The 19,580-nt window shown below is 40.0% G+C and overlaps 1 protein-coding gene across 3 annotated transcripts in view; it reads right to left on the bottom strand.

The window, feature by feature from the left end:
• The window catches only part of LOC6586084 (cAMP-specific 3',5'-cyclic phosphodiesterase), a 234,428-nt gene that overhangs the window by 154,011 nt on the left and 60,837 nt on the right, over positions 1–19,580 (bottom strand). For all 3 annotated transcript variants that reach the window (XM_044011465.1, XM_044011466.1, XM_044011467.1), the window contains exons 2-3: positions 6,747–6,923; positions 5,029–6,602 (exon numbers count right to left, since the gene is read on the bottom strand). In XM_044011465.1, the coding sequence (XP_043867400.1) occupies positions 5,029–6,602; positions 6,747–6,827 (1,655 nt within the window). In that variant the 5' untranslated portion in view covers positions 6,828–6,923. The remainder of the gene's footprint in view (positions 1–5,028; positions 6,603–6,746; positions 6,924–19,580) is intronic.

Raw genomic sequence — 19,580 nt, 5'->3', positions numbered from 1 at the left:
ATTTAAGTGAAGATTCGATCTAGTAAATCTGAAGGATATTGGCATCGTATTATTCTTCTGGTTTCAGATCTTTAGGCGACATTAGCAAGACGCTTCACCAATTTGTATGGGTGCGAATCTAATTTCCCGCTCTTGCCTGACTACTCTGGTATCTCGTGTTTTTATACCCTGAACCCATTGAAAATGGGAAATCAGGGTATAATGGTCTTGTGAAAAAGTATGTAACGGGCAGAAGGAGGCGTGGCAGACCCCACAAAGTATATATATTCTTGATCAGCGCGACAAGCTGAGTCGATATAGCCCTGTCCGTCTGTCCGTCTGTCCGTCCGTCCGTCCGTCCGTCCGTCCGTATGAGTGCGTCGATCTCAGAAGTTACAAAAGCTAGAGAGCTGAAATTTGGCATGCATACTCGTGTGTACCATACGCAGTACGAATTTGCTTTATTTTTTCGATAAATCGTCCGATAACTTTTTTATCGAGAATAATCGAAAAATGGATTTTGTTTTTTTACCCTAATTTAAACACTTTTAGACCTGGAGCCTTCAAATTTGCGTTGTATATAAAGTTAATCGATATAAAGATTTTGTAATTTACAGATTTTGGATACCACGCCCCCTTTTCCCCCAATTTGTAAAAAACGCATTTCAAGTACTAGAGACTTGTGCTTTGGAATGTACACACATATTCACCATATGATTACATTTTAAAAGTTTCATTAAGATCGTATGTCTACAAAAGAAATTATTCAACAAATAAATTCTCATAATATTGCCCACACTGCAGCGCAGCCCAAGCGCAGTCGCTGCTTACTGCGCAGTTAGCAGAGCGCAGGCTTATGCATGCGTGTGGATGCATGTGTATGTATGTGTGCATAAAATAAGTCCAGAATGATTAGAATATCAGCTTGGAGGGTTCAGGGTATCTCCTAGTCGAGCAGTCTCGACTGGAGCCTTCTTACTTGTTGATACGTGAGTTACTAGAACAATCAGGCAAGAACTCAAGAAACACGTTGAAAAAGCTACAGAAGGCCAAGTGATATTTTAATTTATTATCTTTGAATAAACATCGCGAAGTTTATGCAATTTGCCATGAGTGAGTGTATCAGCTAACGCAATCATTACATAATGACGCATGATTAATATTTTATTTTAAGATAGACAATTGCTTAGACAGACAGATGTTATTTCCTGCTATTTAGCTGCGTAACAAGTATATGGGGTAGAAATATTGACTTAAGCTCCAGAAAGATTGTCAACACTTCCAAAGCAAATATGAATGTGACTATATTCATCTTTTGATAAATTTTCTGTTTTAATTCTATTATGTTTTTGTCATTCTCTTTTTTTGGCACATGAATCAATTCGCACAGCTGGTAGAGCCATACAATTGTATAATTACTTGTATTTTGGATTTGAAAGACCATTGTTATGTCCCAAGTTGAGTAAATAGAGGTTCTACGATTTGACAAATTCAAATTGAAATTTAAATTTTTGCTGACTATAAAAGACACTGGTAGCTATTGCAAATTTATCAAATTGAATTTGACATTCTAAAGCGAAAGAGAAAATGAAGTTCAATACGCGTTTCCTTCTCCTGGCCTGTCTCTGCCTGTGGGTCTCCCTGGCGGCAGCACAGGACGACTATGTAGACGACTATGTTGAGGACACGAATGCCGTGGAAGAGACTGATACAGACGTGCCTGCCGATACTGAAGACGGCGCCGTGGACAACCCTGATGGCGGATCCGACGGCACCGAAGTGGTCAACGACTCTGGCAACGATGATGAAGCAGACGTTGATGAGGAAGTGCCCGCCCCAGCTCCTGTCGTGGTCAGACCCAGCCGTAGGCCCCGCACTCGCAATCCCAACAGGCGTCGCCCAAATGGTAACAGACGCAACAATGGCAACAGGCGTAACGTCAATGGCAACAGGCGTAATAACAACAACAACAACAGGCGCAACAGGCGAAACCCAAGATTCGCAAGATTTGCGAGAGGTTAAAACTCATTAAAAAAAATCCAAAATCATATTGGAATTCTAATTAATGATGACCTCTCATCTTTTTTTTTTCCTACTATAAACTACCCTGAATAAAAGCATTGATTGAAAAACCATAACTAAGAGTTGAGATTCATTTCCAGTTGTCGAAGTTTATTTGCAGCAGGGCAATTTTATCTGACTTATGGGTAACTTAGGATCTGTGGAAATATTTCCCTCGGCTGTAGTCGATACTTGGAATCTAGATCTAGGCTGTGCAGAATTGTGGTATAGCTGATGGAAGTAAAAATCTGTAAGGAATCTCATCAAATTACGAACGGCTCCTGATAGTTTCACCTTTGATCGAAGTAAATTAGAAGGGAGATTAATAGATAGTATTCTTGCAAGATTCTTACTATCTGTAAGTATTCACAGATTGGGGCTTGCCAATCATAAATACCCCTAACAATATAGGATTATTTGTAAGTACTTCTAGATATAGAAGGTTTGGCTTTACGTAGATAAAATATACATAAATGAATAAACTAAAAATTTTAAAAAAGTAATTAATATTAAAAAAAAAAAATCATAAATTTTTGTTGTTATTTTTTACATTTAAAATAAATTTGAAAATTAACATTAAAGAAAAAAAAAAAATTAAAAAATTACTTGATATTGGCACACTATATTTATTTAAAATCTGTAAACATAACAATTGCAATATTCATATAATATTACTATGCATACTACTATGCATTGTACATACTTGTGCAATATATTTATAGCCCTTAAATCAGTCAGCAGTACGATTTGGTTCATTCAATTGCAGTTTTAAGCCCTTTCCTCCACAAAAACGCCTAGCGCACAAATGGAATTCATTTCGAATTTAGTGTCACTCATATACATAAATATAAATCATATATTGTATATATATAAATTTTCATATATATAGTTGCAGACCCCAATTGGAAAAGAGTCAAACAAATAAACACGTTGATATGGGGTCAAATTTAATCAATTCAGCTTTTGCAAAATGCATGCATTTATTTATTCAATTTGCAAAATGTCAGGCGAGCGAACGCGCGCGGCTCTCTGGGCTTGTTGGTTGCATTGGCGAGCTCAGCGCGAGTTAAGTTGGCAAAACATATTCAATTATGCATTGGATTAGGTTTGGCCTCAAATTACGTTGTCTTTGTGCCAGGCCAGGCCAATGTGTGTGTGTGTGTGTGTGAGCAGCAGTGAGACAACTCGACACTCGACACTCGACTGTCTCTATGTCTGTCTAGCTGTCGGTCTGTCTGCTGTGGTCTGTGCTCTCTGTGCCCGTTGTTGCCTTCATTTTTGCTGGGCGAGCAAAGTTTGTGTCGCATAACTTTTTCGATTTGATTAAGCTGACTAACTGCAAATTGATTGCATTGTAAGACGCTAATTGGCTGGTTGTCCGTTGTCTAACTTTCGAGTCAAGTTCGTGGCGCTGCTGCAGTTGCTGTCAGCGATAAATTGCGCATACGCCACGTAGCCAGCGCACAGCTGACGCAAACTCAAGCAGCAACGGGAACAGCAACGGTAATGGCAACCACAACGGCAACAGCAACAGCAACGGCAACGGCAACAGCAACAGCAACGGTAGCGGCAACAGCAATGGCAGCAACAACATTGCCCGCATTTGTATAAATATTGACAAATAAAATAATAATATTATTGCGTTTGTTTGGCTTGCGTTTATTTTCATGTTATTTGCTTTCGTTTTGGTTTTTTTTTCTGTGCTCTCTTAGCGTTTCAGTTTGTATTTTTTTTTTGTTTTCAATTTTTTCCACTTATATTTATTTCTTTTTGTTCTGCTGTGTTAACAGCCGAGTGAGCTGTTCAAAGTCAATTTTAAGGCCAAAGTCAACACAATGCCACAAGCAGCAGACGACACTGGCAAACAGTCGACAAAAGTGTTGCATAACTGTAGGCGACACATTGAGTGTTATATAAAAGATGAAATATGAAGAATATTGAACGAACAGCAGCATTGTCCATGCTATCTCATATTGAACGTCGTAGAAATTGAACATGAAATCAAGTCTTATATAAATAGCGCAAGCTTATCGCCATGATAGCAAGTTCACTTAATTGGATTCAACAAAGTACGGCGAATGAGAATCAGATAAAGCTGAAAGTGAATTGGAATATAAAAGTGGATACTTTTAAAGACAGTGCAATGAATGCGTTTTTCAGCTCCAGTACTATCAAGAGGAGATGCATAAAGCAACAAAGAATATTTTATAGACCAATAAAGATGTTCAAGAATCTGCCTAGAGATATTAAACACATTGGGTTTTACTCGTCGATATTGAAAGTCCATTAAATGGTGAGCCAAACTCTGTTGGCCTCAAACTTCAGACGCCTATCACACCAGTCAGCCCTCAATATTAAAGTCTTCAACAAATACTCACTTTCATTGCAAAAAAAAAAAAAAAACTTATTCAACTTATGGATTTTGTCTGATATGTGAAATCTCATATCTAATTTAATTTTCCTTGCCTTTCGTCAACTGCTGTCAAGGCTAACATAAACTTTGCCTTGCTGCGACACTAAACTCTAACCGAATCGAATTTTCTAGTGCAAAACTCTCTATTGGTATTAGTATTGAGTTAAGCAATTATAAACTTTAAATATTTGTTTTTGTTTATCCCAATTAAATTACACAATTCAAGCAATTAAAATTGTTCAATGAATAAATGTATAAATTTAAAAGAAAAATCAATTTAAATTAATTTTGTAATCTTTGGAAACTTTGAAGATTTGGAATTTAATTTAATTTAAATTTTTTCCAAACATTTATACATTCAGCTATTGAAAAATTTTAATCTGCCATTAACTAGACTTCATTCATACAGGAATTTTAATCTTTAATCGATTAATAAGTTTCTTTAGTAATAGTTTAAAATGTTTTTTTTTTTTTTTTTTATGTACGTTCATTCATCATTTTATTTAGAAAGCAAATCATATTTCAATCAAGTAATATATAGCTACATATATAAAATGATATATTCTCGCACTTACCGCACGTTGGCCAGAGTATGTCGTCGATTCTTGAGATAGCGACTGTGATACTTCTGCAGATCACCAATGGAGCCCTGTTCGGCCTGCATTTTGGTGGTGGGCAGCAGCTGCGAGTTGCTGGGATGCGAGGCGAGCGCCGATGCCGAGGACGAGGCCAGGCGATGATGGGCAGCGACGCTGACGCTGCTGCTGTTGTTTGTGTTAGTGTTGCCGGTGCTGCCGCTCGACGCTAGAGTCTCGTTCGAGTTGCTGCCAATAACGGTCGCCGACGATGAGCCGCCCCCGCTGCTGCCAATGGGCGCGAGTACAATGCGTGACCAGCACGATTTGTGCGGCTTGCGAAATTTGAGCTTGATACGCGGCGATGGCGTCGATGCGCCGCCACCGTAATCCGGCTGTACGGCACCGCCACCGGCTGTGGCCGACGATGAAGTGCCCGAGCTGTGGTGCACACTCTCGCAGCTGCCACAATAGCCGCCGCCGGCAATGGTAATCGGTGGCAGAGGCTCCTCAAGGCCCTTGATGGGACTGCTGCTAATCGGCTGCCGGTTGTTGCCGGCCTGCTGTAGATGCTGCTGCTCGGACTCTTCCTCCTCCTTAATGTGGGGCAGTGGTGAGGTCTGCGGCTGGCAACTGCAACGTTGTTGCGCTGTTGAGCCACCTGCTACGCCTGCTGCTGCTGCTGCTGTGGTTGCTGCTGTTGCTGCTGCTACTGTTGGTGGCGTTGCTCCAGCAGCTACGCTGCCGCTGCTGCTCGACGGTTGATTAACTGATTGATAGACGCCGCTGAGCGACGGCGACGTGGAGGAGATGCTTGTGGTTGTGGACAGCAGTGTTGCTGCTGTTGATGCTGTGTTGGCTGTCGTCAAGCTGGTCACTTCGGGCAGCGCTAGGCTGGGCGCAGTGCTAGCTGTCACTGTGTGCGAGAGCTGCAGCACCACCACGGTGGGTGAGACGCTGGCGTCGCTAAGGGTTTCGGGCTCGGCGCGTCTGGCTACCAAGCCGCTGGCCAAGCTGGCGGCTGCAATGTCCGCTGCGCTCAGCTGCTGTTCCAAATCCTCGTCAACGTCGTTGATGAGGGTCTTCAGGGAGATGGGCGTGGTGACCGATGTACCGATTGTATCTGCGAGCGAATGTTTCTTTTCACCGCCACCAATTGCCTCCAAGTCGGTGTCGAGTTGTTGCTCCTGCTGCTGTTGTTGTTGTTGTTGGGGTAGGCTCTTATCTGCCAGAGCCTCTGCTGCTGCTGTCTGTGCCTTGGGTTTCAGTTCGTCCGGTGTCTGCGCAGGAGTTTGGGGCGGACTTGTGGCGGGGGCTGCGGAGCCGCCCCCGCGACAAGGTAGGCAACAGCGAAACACTGTGCCACCGAAACACTTTGTCCGTGGCTTCGATTTGCGCTTGGTACTATTGGTGTGGCCACTGCAACTGCCACTGCCGGTGCCGGTGCCGCTGCCGCCGCTACTGCTGCTGCTCCGCGTCGCTGTTGTTCCTGGCGCTGTGGCCGCCAGGCCGTTGACGTTGACGCTGCTGCCAATGCTCTGCCCCGCACCGTTGCTGCTGCTGCTGCCGTGACGCTGCGAGCGAAACAGAGAATGAGAGTGAGATTAGAGAGACACCTAGGTGAGTGACAAGAATCGCATGAAATGCTGAATGAAACTAAGTGTCATCAAGGGCTAAGCCCAATTAATCTGCCCCATCTGCCCCCAGCCCCTGTGAACCTTGGCGTGCGACTGATCCGCGCACTTTTGCGTTGCATTTCTGAGCGATAAGCTTTGCGTCAGCTTCGCCAGTCGCATCATGAATGCAGCCACGCCCACTTAAGCTACAGCTACAGCTACAATACGCGGCTCTGACAACGACATCACTTCCACTCCGCGCAACATTCAGTTCGTGTCCTGAAATGATAAAGAAAAGATAGCATTATTAGTTAATTAATTAATAAATAGAATAATGATCATCATTGTCATTGTCATTGTCATTGTCATTGTCATTGTCATTGTCATTGTCATTGTCATTGTCATTGTCATTGTCATTGTCATTGTCATTGTCATTGTCATTGTCATTGTCATTGTCATTGTCATTGTCATTGTCATTGTCATTGTCATTGTCATTGTCATTGTCATTGTCATTGTCATTGTCATTGTCATTGTCATTGTCATTGTCATTGTCATTGTCATTGTCATTGTCATTGTCATTGTCATTGTCATTGTCATTGTCATTGTCATTGTCATTGTCATTGTCATTGTCATTGTCATTGTCATTGTCATTGTCATTGTCATTGTCATTGTCATTGTCATTGTCATTGTCATTGTCATTGTCATATTATTATTCCTAATTTTTGTGATATATGTATTAAAGCATTACTTTTTTCATCACTACTATTATTATTATTATGTTACGACGGCTAGTTTCATTGTGAAGTGGTCGTAGGCAACATATTCGCTTCTCAAATCAAATAAAATGTGAGAGTGGCAGTTGAAAATTTCTATGACCGCTAAGCTCGGTCAAGCGAACAATCTCACTTATATGACAATAAAACTCAGTTTGAGTGCTGACATAAAATGCCAGCATCGCTTGAAAGTATGCTACAAAGGGATGCCTTTCCCAACTGAATGTGTGTTAGATATGTTAGTATTCTATATGTATATAATACAATGGGTGTATGCTTTGGCTGAATAAGGTGGGTCGCAACCCAACGACAGCTGCACAAACTGACCCACATATGTTTGTTCATGCGGTTTCCATTGATTGGACCGACGCGTTTTGGTATCATTGACAGCTGAATCGCAACGACAGCAGCATCCAAATGTGTCCAATTGGTAGTGAAATAATCTGGTGGCTACTGCTTTACACACTGCTAATGTACTACTATAGAGTCGACGACTATCCCAATGACAACTCTCCGAATGACAGGCAAGAGGATTACATTGATACATTCACAGCACTGCAGCTGGAAGATTACTTTGAATAATCGACTACGTTTTATTCACTTCAGTAATAATTGATTACAGAATGAATAAATAAATAAATTATTAAGTGAAAATTCAATGTGATGTTGTTAAACTCAAACTGTGCTTCAGAACTTCCATAAACTGTGTCGAGTTCTCAGTTATGAAACAATTGTTGAAGTATTTCGCTACGAATTTCAAAGCATTTGCTAATAATCGGATTAATATCGCAAGCACTTCAACAGCTCAGCAATATTTCTTCATTGTGTGAACTGTTCTTCAGTTCTTTGGCGTGGCAAGACAACAGCCAAGAATAGAAGTTAAGAGCCAAAAGTTTCTGCCAGACATTCCAGGTAATAACCAGCTGCAAGCTGTTTCCATAGCTACGCAAGCAACAGCTTTCAGGTGAATGAGTTCACCGACATGCCACAGACAACAACGGCAAAAATTACAATTTAGAGACAGCCCAACCGAACTTAACTTGCCACTCGAAGTCAATTTATGTTTGAGTAACCAAAAAAAAGATTTTTTACCTAATGAATTATTAAAATTATTATGCAGCATACGCCTGGTCGTGCCAGCCAAATGAGCTGTCTGACAGCCCAAAAGTATCCACAACTATTTAGATAACTTTTCAACGATGTCTACAGCGTCAGCTTGGGGAGGAAAAAGCAACATTGAGGTCAGCATGCGCTGCATTCTTGCCAGACACTTGCCTCAAAGTTTACCGTGTCTGCTTAGAACTCATTAACCTAACGAACGAACGAACAACCGAACGAAGTTTTCAATTTGAAAGTGAATGAGCAAATTAAGTTGAAATTGTCTGTGACGCCAGTTTGCCTGCCTGTTGATGTGTGAATATATCTAATATATTATTTAATACAATTTGACATTAATTTAATTTTAGAAATTCATAGTCAATGTGGATAATAAATGGAAATAATTGTGTCTTACGCAAGACAGTGAGATGGATAGAGTCGCTGATGATGAGCATTGCTAATAATAGAATAATATAAATGAGTTTTGAGATAGACAGATAGAGAGAGTGGCAGAGGTAGAGGAGACAAAACAAAGAAGAATTAAGACAAATGCCGAGGACTTATTTTATGAGAATCACATAGCAAAGCAATTAAAAATAGATAGCATTCTGGGTATGAGAGCTAAAGATATAACTGAGTAACTGAGAGAGGTAGATAAGGTGAGAGAAAGAAGTTAGAAGAGCTGTGCATGAAAATCGAATACAAAGGTAATTTTCTAGAAGATGCATTGAAGAAATTTGATAAGCGAGTAAGTGACGTAGAAAAAAAAAAGAAAGCAAAAAGTACAGCGATTAAAACACATAAACCTCCTTTCAACTGTAAGCAATGAATATATTTGATAAATGAAGAGCTGAACATAAAATGATCTCTATAAACAAGCAATTTACATTAATATAAAACAGTCTCTAAACGCTTAGCAAAAAATAATATATTTTCGCCCATATCATTTATATTATATTTGATATAATAAATATAAAGAGTTTGTAAAGTTGTAGAATTTTGCTGAATGCCAACTTAAGACAATCTTGACTTTTATTTATATTTTGTTTCTTTATGTCGATAAAGCAACGAGGCCTTAATAAAGCCATAAAGCACAAAATATATTTGATATTGATTTTTATTGAGACATTTTCGAAATTAATGCGTGCAGTGCGGCTGATGCCCGGTAAGCATTCGATACGGCGCGACGTCGCTTTATGGCAACTGTCGAGGCGTGCAGTGGGGTGGGGTGGAGTGGATGGAGAGCGGCATTAATAAATCAATAGAATTTGATGGCAAATAATTTGAGAGCTCGAGAGCTGCAATTCGCTGCGTATTGATGGCACTTCCTTCCATTCAAGTCGGGACTCTTGCCAAATGCTGCTGGTACAATGCTGCGTATGCGTGATAAGCGTTATGTAATTTGAGTTATGCTGCGCCAATTTGATTTCCCTCCAGCTCCAACTGAAATACGTATGTGTATGTATATATGCATGCATATATTTCATTTTATTGATTTATTTCAACACTATATTAAAGCACATCCAATGAGCCCCGGGCCACCAGCTGATGGCAGCTAATTCGATTGGAATGCATTTGGCACATCTCGAACATATACATATATGCGAAATGCTATCGCATCATCGAAATGATGTTCAGTTTAAAGTGCTTCTCATATTTTCAGCTGTAATGGGGAGACATCTCTCCGCCTGTGGGGCTGCTGCCTGTGGACCTGTGGCTTATTATCATATTCCAGCATTAATGCGAATGCTGACATGAGCCATATAATGGCCTTCGACTTATGGCGTGCGCCTGAGCTGCACTTTAGCCTTATGCGGGCGCACACAATGGCACTTCAAATGCTTCACCATTGAGCGACGCCCCAGGGAGCATTTAAGTATTTAGACGCCGGTGGCACCGGCAGCGCCAGGTGAGTGAAATTTGTGGAGCTGAATTGAAGGCGACCTGCCAACAGCTACATAATCACAGTTATATTAGCAGCAGAGAAATATTTTTGATGATCAGACTGAGCATCGTCTTGTAAGCTGATCAAGCCCACATATATGCTCAGTTACAGGGTATCTGGCAATGACTCGCTGCTTTCTTGCTGATGGCAATTTTCCTTTTCTCTTATTTATATTTGACTTGCCTTGAGCCCGAATTGAAGGACATTCGGCTGTCAGGACTCGCAACGTTTGCCAATCACAAGCAAATACCAAAGTAGGGCCGAAGGGCGCAAAAAGGTCGCAAAAACGAGGGAAAAACAATGAAACAGCACGAATCAATCAGAATTGAAGACGACAACAGATTCGCAGCAATTAATGGCCAGCTGTAAATGTAAACACACATGCGGCATGTGGCTCATGGTTGTGTGGCATGCGGCATACGGCATGCGGCATGCGGCATGCGGCATGGGGCATCTGACTGCTGGCTGGTGGGAGTGCCAACATGGCAAATGGCTCGGAATTGACATCCAGTTGCCAGAGCCTGTAAACAGTTTCAGTTCGGAGCAGAGCAGAGCAGCGCTAACCCCAGCTGATGAGTGAGTGCCATTGACTTTGAGAAGTTGTCATTATTGTTGTTGCTCTGCCAATTATTGCCCTGCGCCTAATGAGCAATTTAATTATGCACACTTGATTGATTGATTCTAATTGATGCCAGCGGCAACAACAGCAACGCCAGCAGCAGCAGCACCAACAACAACAACAACAGCTACATTTTACAACAAATTTAGTTGGCTCTTTAAGCGCACAGCCCCAAACCAAGTATTTCATGAAAAATGCAATCGAAGGCAGCCGAAACACATTTAAATTTCCTGGCGGAAAACTGTAAGGAAAATGCTGTACGCTTTCCATTTTGGCATTTTATTATTATTACGAGCATTCAGCAAATCTGTTCATGTGCAAACATTCTGCAAGCCAAGCGAAATTCGTGACCAATTCCAAAATAATCTTAAATTCAATTTCATAAATTTCCCATCTCGCTGCTTGGCCTCACTTTGCTTTGTGCGCATTTTGTTTTTAACATATTACTCGCTTCGAGAATAATTTCTTGATGATTTCGTGGCGAATTCTTACAGCTATTGAAAATGCTTAAATATTCCAATTAGATTGCATTTGTTTTTGCATTTTCCAAAAGAATTGTGATATGACTTTTTTGCTGTTACAGCAGTTGTAGAATGTAAAATATTAAATGACTTGAATGGCTTATGTTTCCACTCACCTTAGCTGTCTAAAATACTATATAGCTATATAGCTCTCAGATCTAATAAGTCAATAGTCTTTAGACAATTTAATTCATGTCTAAGTTCAAGTTCTTTAAGAACTCTCCATTTCCAGATAATTTAATGATGATTATGATCTAATTTAATTCTTTATAAGATATACTCTCAATATATATACTCAATATTGTATATACTATATGCTCTCTATAGTACCATATCTCTCAAATCTCATCCTTTAAGTCCAAAGTCGAATTAATTATAAGATATATCTAATATATATCCTTCCTAACCTTAAATTTTTGTAAGGATTACATACTCCAAAGGATAATGGCTTATATTTAATTACTTTAAACTAACTCTAACTAACTTTTTATAGTACTTAATAATGTATACTCTTAAATACATATAATACCTAAGGAATTTCAAGTTAAGAGTCTTATGAAAATTCAAACCCTATATAATACTAAATAGCCTATACTCTTAAATATAATATGTAAAGCATTTTACGTCAAGAGTATTATAAAAATTTTACATCCATTTTATTTAATGCCTAATCTCAAGTTTTTCAATATAAATATTTTCCCAGAGGAGAACGTCTTAGACTATACAATATGTATTTACACTATTGTTAATGCTATAAATACATATTTATGTCAACAACTTCAAGTCAGAAGCCTTAACAAAGAAATTCGAAAGAATATTGTTCAAAAGCTCATGTTTCTGTAGAAATCTTCAGTCCCAGAGGACAAAGTCTAAATAAGACGTATGATAAATGGAAGTTCAAGTTGGTTCTTAGGTCTGTCTGCTTGGCAATACAGAGAAATTGTTTTCAACTAAATCAAAAGGAATTCACAATTTACAAATTGAAATTTTAAATTTTAAATTTAAAAACTTTTTGCGAATACGTCAAATTCAATTTGAACTCTGAGCAGAATATGATTTAAGGACTCAGTCAGAGTCACAGTCACAGTTACAGTGGCGTTCACAGTCACAGTGAGAGTCGCAGTTAATCGCGTGGCAAATTTAAAATGCACATAAACGATTGCCTTGATTACTTAGACGCTCTTCACTCTGTTGCACAGCGGGGTTCAAAGGTTAAAGTTGTGCCAGGCCAGGACAGACCAGACCAGGGCAGGCCAGGCCAGAAACCGACGCAAATGATGAGTTGAAATGAAAAAGCAACAAGTTGAATGTTGAAATGTATGTACACATATGTATGCGTGTGTACGTGTGTGAGTGTGTCTGTCTGTCTCTGTTCGTGTGTAATATACTTTGCTTCAGCTGCAATATAAGTACCATGCGAAAGCACAGTCATCAAGGCTCAAAGCCCATCAGCAATTCCAGCACATAAAAATGGTTGTAAAAATGGAAAACAATAACAAACGAACAACGCGAGCAACAACCAAACAACAACAACAACAATGCCAGAGCCAGCCAACACAATGACAGCAACTGTTGCTGTCGACATTGCTGCCGTTGCTGCTGCTGCTGCTGTTGCTGCTGCTGTTGCGGCTGCCATTTCCATTTCCAAGTAATGACAAGCCAGCGAAACGGGTAAATCCAGTCAGCCAGCCAGCCAGCCAGCCAGCCCCAGCCAGTCCCAGCCAGCCCTAAAGTATGCCATACAATATGGACGATGGACGTTGGACTCGCGAGACACCAGCTGGCTGCAATGGCTGCCAGGCTGTTGCCAGCGGAAGTCGCGTGGAAATGACATTCGTCTTCAACGCGCCCACAAAGACATGCGGCAAATATGTGAATGCACGAAGAATCGCAGCCGAACAGGGTGACCGCTGCTATACGTTATCTAAAGTATATCATATCATATTATATGCAGACAATTTCATCTATTAGGCGTATAGTTCACCATTGATTTATTTTTAACTAGGAAGGAAGGAAGGAATTTAGTTTTACTCAATAAAATCTAGTAGACAAGTAGAGTTGCACACGATGATATATATATCTATATAACAGGTCTAATCGATAGGCAGGTTTAATCTAGTACTAAAGATTATTATCGATATGCAATTAACATAACACATATACAGTAGAGTCTCGATAATTTGTAGCCCGTTAAATCGAAAATCACCATAAATCGAAACAAAATCTATTCCCTTTGAAAAATTCTTCGTTCTCGATAATTCTCGATAGTTTGAATTTCTGCGTAAATCGAAAAAAAAAAACGGATCCCCCTTGCCATTTCGAACTATCGAGACTCGGCTGTATATACACATGATAATCTTTATATTGTACATGTATAGATATATTGTTCGTTGAGCTCATTGTAATAGTAGCCAGAGACACCCTGTATGTGGCTTGAATGGAACGACCCTGATGTTGGTATGCTTGACGTGACGGTGCGTAGCGCATTGTAATGCCTTCTTATTATGCTGCTTCTCACAAGCACACACATAAATATACATATATACACATGTACAAATATACACATGTGTGTATAAGCACAATTACGCATATCAAAAACAAATACGTGCACACATCTATTCAAGAACCATACAATTACGCAGCCTGCGCCTTGTTTGTCTTGCTTCTTGTTTTCTTTTCAGCCAAATGTTCTGGGTAAATTACGGTATATTTGTGATTTGCGAATGCGTAAGACTCGAATGTAACAACAAAAGCAACACCAGCAGCAACAACAACCATCAACGCATAATACATATCGTGATTTGTATACCAATTTCATAAAATTATATACCCTGCAATTGTCGAGTCACTTGACTAACCCACAAATATATATACAAATGATACAGGGTAACTGCTAGTCGGTGCTGTCGCGCCTGCAGCTTTCTTACATTTCGCTTTCTTTGCTTTGTTTTATTTGCTTTATGCGGCTTGTTATACGGGGCCGTCGCGCAAACAAAGCCACCCACCCGCTGGAATACAATTGAAGTGCGTCAGGGAGGGGCGCTCTTCGTTAGAGCGAGACAACGGCCGCAACAAGTGAGCGCTGTCCCCAGTGCATAGCTAAGGGCGCAGGTCAAGTCCTGTTAGACGACCCGACCGCAAGCCAAGAAATCATTAAGCCATTAGAAGTGCAAGCAGCTTGTGACTTGTGTGACTTAATGAGTGCACGATAATGTTTCTTTATCTCTTATCTCACAAGTCTTATGTTCAGTTGATGTAAAGTTGATGCTTGAGAGACTTTGGCTTAGTTTATGTGGAGTACATACGTTGACTACAGCTCTTCCTCTAACTCTTTGACTCTTTTTCTCTCTCTCTCTCTATCTATCTCTCTATCTCTCTTTCTGTTTATCACTCGGTCTCTCTTCTTAACGGTCTTTTCCTACCTATCCTCCTCCCTTCGTAAATCTTTTTTTCCTTCTTTCGCTCTCTCTCTCTCTCTCTCTCTCTCTTTATCTGTTTCTTTGTCTCTCTTTCGCTATCTCTCTATCTCTAACCTTTTCTCTAGATCTCCAACTTGCAAAAATTGCTAAGTCTTTCACTCTCGCTTTTTTCACACTATATCTTCCTAAATCCTCTAATGCTTTCTCTCTCTTTCCCTCTCTCTCCCGCTCTTTCTCTCTCTCTCTCCCTCTCTCGCTCCTACTTTTGCTTCCTCTTACTTATCATAGTCTTCTATCTCTTCCCTCTTATTATCTGCCGCTCTTTATCTCTATCGTTTGCTATCTCTCTCTCTCTCTCTCTCTCTATCTCTCTCAGTCTCTCTCTCTCTCAGTCTCTCTCTCTCTCTCTCCCTGGCTCTTTCTTCCGCTCTTCCCACCTCTATCTCCCTCTCACTCTCTTGCTTCCCAGCCCTCTCTCTCTTTTTTATACTTATTATATCGTATGAATCCATTTTGACTTTTCGATTTCTATTTACTCTTTTTTTACTGTTTATTTCTGTGGCAAATGAGTTTTCGTGTGAATTTAGTATGCAAAGGGCGCATAAATTTAATCAGTTAGTTTCTGGGCCACACCCACATCTACACTCCCACACACACACACATGTATAAAGAGGGAATCACATCAGCATGTCCCACAACCTGCTGAGCCAGTGCCAGCATAAATATTGGTATATACTTTCGCATGTGGAAACAGTTGAATAGGCAGAGCATGGACAGCGCCTGCGGCAGGATCTGATGTTTGGTTTTGGCTTTGGCTTTAGCTTTCGCTTTAGCTTTGGTGTTGGCAGTGCCTTAGGGCTGGCTGGCTGAATGGAAGGGACGGCCCATTCGTTTACCATTGACTAGTAGGCGTTGTCATCATTGATTTTCTCCTCGTCTTGCTCTTCTCCATCTTCTCTAGCTCCCCCCCTCTCTTTCTCCCTCTCTCTGTCGGTGTTAGCTTTGTCAGTTGCAATTTCCGGTGTGTGCTAAGCCAATAAAGCAACTTTTGACATGTCCCTCTCTGGCTCTATCTCTCTCTCTCTCTCTCTCTCTCACTCTCTGAACGCTTTAGCTGTGCCGTAATTATGCATGTGCGCCTAGGTGTGTCCACGTGTGTGTGGGTGTTCCCGTCTGTGTTGTGGTCCCGCATTTCAAGTGCCTAGCGGGCCCTGGCTAAGCTGCAATCATCTTTTACATGATTTCAACAAAGTTATCAGCCATTAAATGTCCTTGCTGTTTATAGCATCTAGTTTATGGCATAGCTAATTGACTGTGCAATGCCTACGGTCCTACGGTGTTTGCTAAGTCCATGCCGTTCTCTCTATTATTCAATGGCATATCAGCTCAACAATTTGCATTAATTATCGCACACACACACACATAAACACATTTGACCCTGCTGGCAGGTGTGTACAGGTAGGTCTAGTCAATCACGCTGCCAACTGCGGCAACTACGCATCAATCAAACTCAACTAATTTTCATTGAATGCCAATTTATTGATGTACATAGATTATTTTATGACGCGCATTGACTATCTCGTTATCGTTGTTACTCTGCTACTGTTGCTGTTGTTGTTGTGGTGGTTGTTGCTGTTGTTGCTGTTCCTGTCATTGATTACTGTCACCTCACAGCTGGGCGTCTGGCACTGATAATTAACGTTGCCATTCCCGGTGCCCCAATATCCCAGCTACAAGTATACATACACTCGCTCTCTCTCCCTCTCTCTCACTCTCTAGCTTTCTCTTTGCTATCCTCTCCCTCTCTCTCTCCCGTTTCTCTCACTTTCTGTTTTTCTCTCTGCCGCTCCCTTTCCATCTCATCATCATCATCATCAATCACGTCGTCTGACGTCGCAGCAGTTTGACAGCGATTGCGACACTTACAGCTGTTCATCAGCCCTGGCCCCCGGTCAGCTTAAAGTGCCCATAATCCGAGAAGCTAATCGCCAAAATGAAATATAAATAACTGACATTCTCAAGGATAGTATTTAAGCATAATTATGTCACATTAGCATTCGATTATGTCAACTACTGGCTGCTCATGGATCAGCTGCAACTCATGCCCAATGCTAACTAAGCTGATGAAGTCGACTTAAGTATGATTACGAATTACATTCAAGTTGCCATAGCTGACGTTTTATTGATAGCTCCTGGGTGTAGCCTATAGCCTTTATTCAACATTTCTTAAGTTACTCGCTCAGCTGATAGTCGGTTTATTGAGGCTAGAAGCAACATGAGTTTTGTTGCTGTGACGTCAGAGATGCCATTTGGAAGCAATAATTGTATGCCATACTTCATAATATATACAATATTAATAATCATCATTTTATAGATTAAATGAGTATTATGATTACTAAATTTATAAAATAATTATCATAATATTCATTAACTGTATAAAACTTATATTTTCAGTAATGTTGCGAATGGGTAGTTTCTTGCCCAAATAGCCTGGTGAAGCATTTAGTTGCCCAAAGATCTGCTCCAATTGTCATAAGACTCTGACGCTTACACTCTCAATTCTTGCTTCAGCGTACCTCGACTTGAAATATATTAAATATCCCGCCTTTTCAGCCTAATCTGTGGTAGATACAATATTCATTTTCTTCTTCTATATATTCATGACCTCAAAATACTAAAAAATATCTGACAAATATATAAGAGGAGATTATATTCAAATCTATTTATCCTCATAATACAATACTCTTTATGTACTCGTTATATGCACTATATATGATTTAGATATACTCTTTATATACTCTATACAAATATTCTATAAACTCTTTTCACCATAAGTGAGTATAATCTTCATATACTCCATATATGTATGTACTCTTAATATACACTATACATATATATTCTAGATATACTATTTATAAAGATTCTGACTGTATACTGTATACGTTATATGCCCCATAAACAAGTAATTTCATTATATACTCCATATATGTACATATGTACTCTTCAGATGCATCATTATATAACGACTATATCTAGAGTATATAGATATAGTCGTTAAATACTTTATACACAGATTATGTATACTAATTATACTTTATATAGACTTTTGACAATTTTTTTTCATATTTTCGTTTTGATCTCTTAAAATCTATCAACTGGTATGTATACTTCTCTAAAACTCTTTCTATGATAGTTCCAGCTAAGTTCAAAGTTCCTTCTCTTACCTATATATTCAGTGCTCATTATCTCTTCTATAGCATTCCACGTATATTTAATTAAGCTCTCCTTAGATTTACTAAAAACTAACAGAATTCGTATCTGTATTATAAGCGTTTCATATATTTCAGCAAACATTAAATAATATTCTTTTTTATACCCTGAACCCATTTTTTTTATAATATGTCTCTCGTTAAAACTAAACCTAAAGCTGAATTCGTGAATTTTTAACAAACTTTCCAGACAATAAACAAAGCAGTCAGAAATTTATTTTCTTTTCATTTTTCTTCCTTTCTTGCTTTTGAATAACAATCATAAAGTTGATTCAAATTATACAAATATGAAAAATAATAATACATGTTTATATAGGACCGTTCTAGTTGTTATTGTTCAACTGAATTTGTCTGCGTCTGTTTTCCCAATATTTGTTAGCGCTGTTATTGGCTCTTTCTAGTTGTTGCTGTTGTTGTTGTTGTGCTTTTTGCTTCGGCTAAGAGCAGTCTTAACAGAGGCTTCACTCTGTTTATCTTGGACTGTGGACGTGCACACAGGTTCTTACGCACATATGCCAAAGGACATGGACGCTCCACAGGCTCCACAGGCGAAGGCGCACACAGAGCCACTTTTCGTGTGCCATTTTTATGTTGTTGTTGCTGCTGCCGCCTTTGTCGATATGAATGTCCTTGCTGCTGCTGTTGCTGCCTGTACAGTTTTTTGTTTTCTTTTTTTTTTTTTTTTTTTTTTTTTGGTCTTGTCTGCGGCATTGCGTGCATTAAAATTTGACCCAAAATGCCGCCCGTCCGGCTGTCCAGCCCCCGTCTTTGCTGGCACGCCTGCGTGTGGCCTGGCCATGTGGGCATGCCAAACAAGCTGTCAACGCATTTAATGCATAACATTAATGCCCCGCCACAAGCGCAGCTCCGCACAGACACAGACAACGAAGATGTCCTGCCATAAAACTAACCGCAATTCGGTCACGTTCCATTTGCACTCAATGCGGCCGGCCGAGCCTTACATGTGTTTGTCTGCGGCAGTTGTTCCGCACAGCTCAATGCACATCAAATCCGCATGGATATTATATTACAGTTACAGTCATTATGAAATCATCGTTGAAAACAATTTCATAAATTGAACCCCAGAGACATTTGTTGTGAATGCAATTTAATGCGAGCAATTTGCATTATTTAGTTTCAATTATTTGCATTAAATAATGAATTCAACTTAATATGCAATTAATTTTAATGGCCATTAAAAATGTACCACACACATAGAGAAACAAACTCTCCCTCACACACACACACACACACACACACACACACAAATACGCACGTGTTAAGTCTTTCGG

The sequence above is a fragment of the Drosophila mojavensis genome, unplaced genomic scaffold (assembly GCF_018153725.1).
Source record: "Drosophila mojavensis isolate 15081-1352.22 unplaced genomic scaffold, ASM1815372v1 contig_136, whole genome shotgun sequence".
NCBI classification, from domain to species: Eukaryota; Metazoa; Arthropoda; class Insecta; order Diptera; family Drosophilidae; genus Drosophila; species Drosophila mojavensis.
Note: the sequence above shows the minus strand (reverse complement) of the source record. Positions and strands in the feature narration are given on the sequence as shown.